The 6,976-nt window shown below is 41.1% G+C and overlaps 1 protein-coding gene across 1 annotated transcript in view; it reads left to right on the top strand.

Annotated features, from left to right (window-relative positions):
* Positions 1–1,351: 1,351 nt before the first annotated feature.
* The window catches only part of SPTLC1 (serine palmitoyltransferase long chain base subunit 1), a 75,229-nt gene continuing 69,604 nt past the window's right edge, over positions 1,352–6,976 (top strand). Inside the window, exons 1-2 of the mRNA XM_050762042.1 lie at positions 1,352–1,506; positions 3,776–3,883. Of these exons, the coding sequence (XP_050617999.1) occupies positions 1,450–1,506; positions 3,776–3,883 (165 nt within the window). The 5' untranslated portion in view covers positions 1,352–1,449. The remainder of the gene's footprint in view (positions 1,507–3,775; positions 3,884–6,976) is intronic.

Here is a 6,976-nt window from a genome sequence, read left to right as displayed (position 1 = left end):
GCAGAATGTATAGAGTTCCTATAAATCCATAAGAAAGCAAAAATAACCAATAGAAAAATGGATTAAGAATATTAATTGGCGATTCATACAGTCTATAAATGCCACTAAACATATAAGAAGCTGCGCAACCTCATGAGTAACCAGAAGCATCAATAATAAAGGTTAGTGAGGTATCATTTTATCTCCATTAAACTGGCAAAATTTTTTAAAAGATTGATAATATCCATCATGGACTACAGCATGGAAAAACTTTCAAATTATTTTAATTGGTTGAGCCATTTTGGCAGTACTTATCAAAATTAATAACGTGCATAGTCTTTAGATATATTCCATTTTGAAGAAACCAGTCAGAAAAACTCCAACATGCACAGAAAGATATACATAGAAGGAACATCGACAGTTATGGCAGCATTATTTGTAAGAGAGGAAAGGTGGGAACAGCATAAGTATTCACCAATAGGTAAATGTTTAAATAAAATGGAACGAGAAATATACATAAATTATTCCATTAAAGTCTTCAGCCATTAAATACGAGATATATTAGGGGAAAAAATGCTGGAAAAAAAAAAAAAGTAAGTTGTAGAAGAGTATTGTCCCTATGATCTCAATCATATTTAAGAAATCCAATCCAGTTAAGTATGTGTGCGTGCATACTGCTTGCATATGCATTGGAAGGTTCCAAAAGGTTCTGCACCAAACTGCTATAGATTTAATACCTGCAAAGCCTTGGCCTGTGTCTGACAAATAGGAAGTGCTATTTGAGTTGGCTATTTTTGTGTATAATTATGCATTTCTTAATGATAATGCATTCCTGGATTACTTATGTTACTAAACGTAAACGTATTGGCCAGGCGCGGTGGCTCACGCCTCTAATCCCAGCGCTTTGGGAGGCCCAGGCGGGCGGATCACCCGAGGTCGGGAGTTTGAGACCAGCCTGACCAACATGGAGAAACCCCGTCTCTACTAAAAATACAAAATTAGCCAGGCGTGGTGGCGCACTCCTCTAATCTCAGCTACTCGGGAGGCTGAGGCAGGAGAATCGCTTGCACCCGGGAGGCTGAGGTCGCGGTGAGCCAAGATCGTGCCATTGCACTCCAGCCTGGGCAAGAGCGAAACTCCGTCTCAAAAAAAAAAAAAAGTAAACGTATTTCAATCATTTTAACACTCTGCGCCCAACTGATGGCCAAGGGTAAGGCCCGTTCATTACTACTTTCTCCATCCCAAATCCAGCAGAGTGCGTAATGGACACAAGGTAAACAATCCCTGGAAGAATTTTGCGGAATCCCACCCGACCCCTCCCAGCCTCCCCTCAACCAGTGCGCAAGTGCGAGGAGGCGGTGCCCAGCGCTCCACCGCCCCGCCCTCCTCGGAGGCGAAGACGTCACTGAGCGGCGACGCGCACTTTTAGAACGTGTTTGTGACCCGCCTTCTGGAAGGAAGCGGTTAACTATGGCGACCGCCACGGAGCAGTGGGTCCTGGTGGAGATGGTTCAGGCACTCTACGAGGTGGGCTCCGCGCCGTGAGCGGTCCGCGACCACACCCGGGCCTGGGGAGGGTGGGACTGCGCGTGTGGATTTGTGGCCTGGGACCTCGGCGGGACTGGCTCGGTCACGCCCAGACTCGGCGTCTCTTGCTGGAAGGACTGCCGGGAGCTTCTATTCCCAGCGGTTGAGTGTAGGGAGGAACGGGTGGGGGCTGGGACCGAGGGTCTCGGTTTGAGTTCTTATGCTCCGGGTCCCCTGGAGGGTCAGGAAAGGAACATGTGTAAGGGGTCGCAGGAGACAGGTCTGCAAAAACCAGAGTTTAGACGGACGATAAAACGAAGTGGTGAAAATGAGTGGAAAACCTTGGTCTGGGAACGTCCTGAAGAAGTCAGTTCTTTGGAACTATGGAACAGTTCGTTGGGGAATAAAATTGTAATAAATTGGAGTTTGTTTTTGTCGAAAAGAAACCAAGTGATTTAGGATCTGTGAATAAGAAATAGTTTGTCATTCTTCTGCGCACATCAGTTTTCTATCTTATAAAGATACAACTAGTTTAGTAGATACTTATTTATTGAGACGGAATTTCGCTATTGTTGCTCAAGCTGGAGTGCAATGGCGCGATCTCGGCTCACTACAACCTCCGCCTCCCAGGTTCCAGCGATTCTCCTGCCTTAGACTCCCAAGTAGCTAGGACCAGATACCACCACACCCAAGTAATCTTTTTATTTTTATTTTTTAAATAGAGACGGGGTACTTGCTATGTTGCCCAGGCTGGCCTCGAACTCCTGGCCTCAAGCAGTCCTCCTGCTTTGGCCTCTCCAAGTGCCGGGATTACAGGCATGAGCCACCACACCCAGCTGCAACTGAATTTTAAATTTCACTTAAATAGCCCCATGTAACTTAGTGACTGTCCACATTGGACCACACAAGTCTAGATGCTAGGGATAGTGCGGTGAACAAATAGGCAAAAGTGCCTGTGCCTATAGAGCTTACATTCATTTCAAGTGAATTTCACGTTACTTTTAATGATTTAGTGTCACCAAACTTCATATCACTGTCTACTGGTAGGGGTAATGATGGTGTCTTCCATTGCAGGACATACTGGAAATTTTATCTTGAAACATAGCAGAGACAGCAAATATGGCTCTGTCTTATGCTCATATATTAAGTGATGCCCAATATTAGATTAATTATAGTGACCTAAAATGAGTCACTAAAATTGAATAATCTTTTTTATAAATGATTTTTTAAAGAAATGGATTATTTTCTGTTAAATGTTGTTTGCTTCCTTTTTGAAGATTGACAGTAATGTAACTTTTCATTCCCCAAAACTGTCCAGCAGTGAGACTTGAGAGAACTCCTTTATGTAACATTTCCTGGGAAGGAAAAGAAGGGGCGTTTGTGATTTTTATTCACTAGACAAATAGTTTCTCAACTTAGGCGATTTCTTTTTGGAGTGAACTCTTAACTAGTGGCTTGGGTAGATGTTTGCTTGCTAGAATCCAACTATTGAGAAAACTAAAAGGGTATTTAGACATTCATAAATGAATTGTATTTAGGGGGATGAGCAAATTTTAAAATTGATAAAAATAAACTTCTTACTCCCAATTCCTATGCACATTGAATGTAGAATATGAGTATCTTGTATAGTGTACCCAAAAAAGAAATAACCACTGAAATTAAATAATCTGATAGTTGATATTGTTTTAAATATTGGGATTCTGTGTTAGATTTTATTTATTTATTTATTTGAGATGGAGTTTTGCTCCTGTTGCCCAGGCTGGAGTGCAGCAGTATGATCTCGGCTCACCACAACCTCCACCTCCTGGGTTCAAGCGATTCTCCTGCCTCAGCCTCCCAAGTAGCTGGGATTACAGGCGTGCGCCACCACACCCAGCTAATTTTGTATTTTTAGTAGAGACAAGGTTTCTCCATGTTAGTCAGGCTGGTCTCGAACTTCCTACCTCAGGTAATCTGCCCACCTCGGCCTCCCAAAGTGCTGGGATTACAGGTATGAGCCACTACGCCCGGCCTAGATTTTATTTTTTAAATTTTTATTCCCAAAGAAGTTTTAAAAGCTAAAAATATTAGGGGTTTTTCATGTGAAGGAGAAATCGCCTGCTATTAGAAATGGGGAAAGGAATGAATAGAAATTAAGGGAGCTTCTAAAGTAAATTGTTACGAATAGGCTAAAAGTCATAGGAGGCAGTATATGCAGGTGTAGTAAATTTTATGTGCAGGTGTTAGAAGTGTATGGTTCATTTCTTACTTGTTTTTGACTCACTCTTAGGCTCCTGCTTACCATCTTATTTTGGAAGGGATTCTGATACTCTGGATAATCAGACTTCTTTTCTCTAAGACTTACAAATTACAAGAACGATCTGATCTTACAGTCAAGGTAAGAAATTAAATCTGTTTTAATTATTGAGTATGTGATTATAGTTGCTCTGTCCTTCCAGAAAGGATTTTTGGTGGCTCAACTATGTGTGTTAAAGCATTTTCTGTAATGTAAGGAAATCAAGGGGAATGAAATATCAGGGTAGGCAAAATATGGGGAAATCTAGAAATAAAGTCAGTACCCAAATGAAGACCATATTATGTCTTGGATACTTTGCTAGGAGTCAACAGCAGTCTTGCAAATAGATGGTTAGAGGAAGCCTGAGCGACTGCTGGAGTTTGAATGTTCATATGAGGGTTGTGTGGGTCGCTGCAGAATAGCACAACTCTTTCTGAAGTGTGGGATGAAGTCTCCCCTGTGGGCTTCCTGAAGGAGAGTCAGAGTAGAAAAGAATCCTCCTCATACCCACCTCACATGGAATTTTGATGTGTTGTGTATGGTAAAGAAAAAAAAATTCTGAGCATAGAAGTTAAATTTTCATAAATTGTCAAGTCACCCACAAAACTACACGGAAAAGAGCCTCTAGCTCTAGTGATAAGGAAAGAGGCGCGCGTGGTAAGTGCACAAAACTCACAAGTGATTCTATTTTTATTCTAGCCACACCTAGACATGGTATTTCTAGCAGTGCATTCCCTGTGACTTTTGCATTGCAACAGACAATTTTGATACTGCTGAAGTTGATGTAAAGTGACTGCGCCTGAAAAGCTTCAGGGGGTTTGAATAAGGATAGCTACGATAACAAGTGCTATGTGGCTTACAGAGGAATAAGCGATAAGTGATGTTAAGTCAGTTTGGCTTAGACAAATAGAGCTTGTTATAACTATTCCTCATAAGGATAGTATGAGGAAGGGGTAGGATATATATTCTGTTAGGGGGCTGAGGACGAGGGTAAGTCATATGATACCGTAGCCGCCTAGTTTTAGTAGTACTGCTGCAAGTACTATTGAGCTGGCAATAGGGACTTCTATGTGGGCTTTAGGGAGTCATAGGTGAAGTCCATGTAGAGGTATTTTTACTATAGAAGCCATAATACATACTAGTCATATAAGGTTGTTAGATCAGGAGTTCAATAGTTCTTAATTAGTAAACATTATTATTAGGATATTTAGTGAACCTGAGCTATTTCAGGTATGGATGAGTGTAATAAGTAAGGGAGGGGATCCTACTAGTGTATAAAATAAATATGAGCTTGCATTAGGCATTCTGGTTGGTTACCTCAGCGGGTAATAACGATTAGGGTAGGGATGACTGTAGCTTTGAAAAGAATGTAAAATATAACTAGTTCTGTGGCTGTAAATGCTGTAATTTAAAAAGTTTGTAGGAAAATTAATTTGGAAATATTGAGTGTTTTTCCATAGGGGTGATTCATTAGACAGGTGATGTTGGCCTGCTGAGATTATAAGAGGTAGTAGTCAGGCTGTTTGGATTGGAAGAGGTGATGTTAATGGGTCAGAAGAAAAAGTTAATGAGAAGTTAGATGAATTATTGTTAGGTTGATTAAAAAATAGGGTAGTGAGGCTGATGAATAGGCTACGAGTAGCTATATTCAGATTATAGAGTTTTTGGAGAGTCATATTGTAACACTATAGTTGTTGGAATGATAATTTTTGGCATTGGAGTCAATTTAGATTTTGTACATAGTCTAGGCCAGATGCGTTGGAGATGGAGACTAGCAAAGCAAGGCCTACTGCGGCTCTGCAGGCAGCAAATACCAAGAGGATAGTGGGTATGAGGAATCCTAGAGTGAAATGCATGTTTACAGTTACGAGCATATTTATGATAAATATTGACAGTATGATGCCTTCTAGGCATAATCGGGATGATGTTAGGTGGGATCGATAGATTAGTACTCCCAGCAGTGCTACGGTGTATGCTAATACAATGTTAATATAAATAAATGGCATTTGGTAAATATGGTCTATCATAATCTAATGAGTCGAAATCATTTAATTTAAACTATTTACCAATTTAACTCAATCTAATCCTTTTTTGGGTTCATTCATAAATTAGGCCTAGGATTAGAATGGTAATTAGTAGAAGGGCTGTGCTGATTATTAGGATAAGGTTATTTGTTTGAAGGGCTCATGGCAGGGGTAGTAGTAGGGCGATTTCTAAATCGAATAGGAGAAATGTGATGGCTACTAGGAAGAATTTTATGGAGAAGAGGAGGCAGGTAGAGGTTAATGGATCAAATCCACATTCATAAGGGCTGGATTTTTCTATATAAGTATTAAGTTATGGGAGTCAAAATGTAATTACTACTAATAGAGTTAATAAGGTGTCAGTTATTAGGGCTAGTGCTAGGTTAATTACTCTTTTTCAGACTTTGTCGAAACTAGTTGATTGGAAGTCAGTGGTACTGCTTATACTAAAAGAGTAGTAGGACCCTCATCAGTAGATAGAGACACATAGGAATAGTCATACGACATCTACAGAGTGTCAATATCAGGTGGCGGCTTCAAAGTCAAATGGTGGTTGGATGTAAAATGAATTTTTTTTTTTTGAAACAGAGTTTTGCTCTTGCTGCCCAGGCTGGAGTGCAATGGCGCAATCTCGCCTCACCGCAGCCTCTGCCTCCCAGGTTCAAGCAATTCTCCTGCCTCAGCCTGCCCGAGTAGTTGGGATCATAGGCACGCGCCACCACCACGCCTGGCAAATTTTGTATTTTTATTAGAGACGGGGTTTCTCCATGTTGGTCGGGCTGGTCTCGAACTCCCGACCTCAGGTGATCTGCCCACCTCGGCCTCCCAAAGTGCTGGGATTACAGGCATGAGCCACTATGCCTGGCCTAAAATGAAATTTTAATTGGCAGAGAAGGCAGATGGTGAGAATTGTTGATCCAATAATAACATGAAGTCCATGAAAGCCTGTGGCTGTAAAGAATGTTGAGCTGTAGATTCCATCAGAGATAATAAAGGGGGCCTCGAAATATTCTGAGATTTTAGAAGGGTGAGATAGACTCCTAAGAGGATTGTGGTAAATAGTGCTTGAATTACTTGTTTTTGGTTACCTTCTATTAGGCTGTGATGGGCTCAAGTAATTGGAACTCCTGATGCAATAATACAGACGTATTTAGGAGAGGTACTTCTAAAG

The sequence above is a fragment of the Macaca thibetana genome, chromosome 15 (assembly GCF_024542745.1).
Source record: "Macaca thibetana thibetana isolate TM-01 chromosome 15, ASM2454274v1, whole genome shotgun sequence".
Taxonomy (NCBI): Eukaryota; Metazoa; Chordata; class Mammalia; order Primates; family Cercopithecidae; genus Macaca; species Macaca thibetana.
The sequence above is the reverse complement of the archived record's forward strand: the minus strand, read 5'-3'. Positions and strand labels throughout refer to the sequence as shown.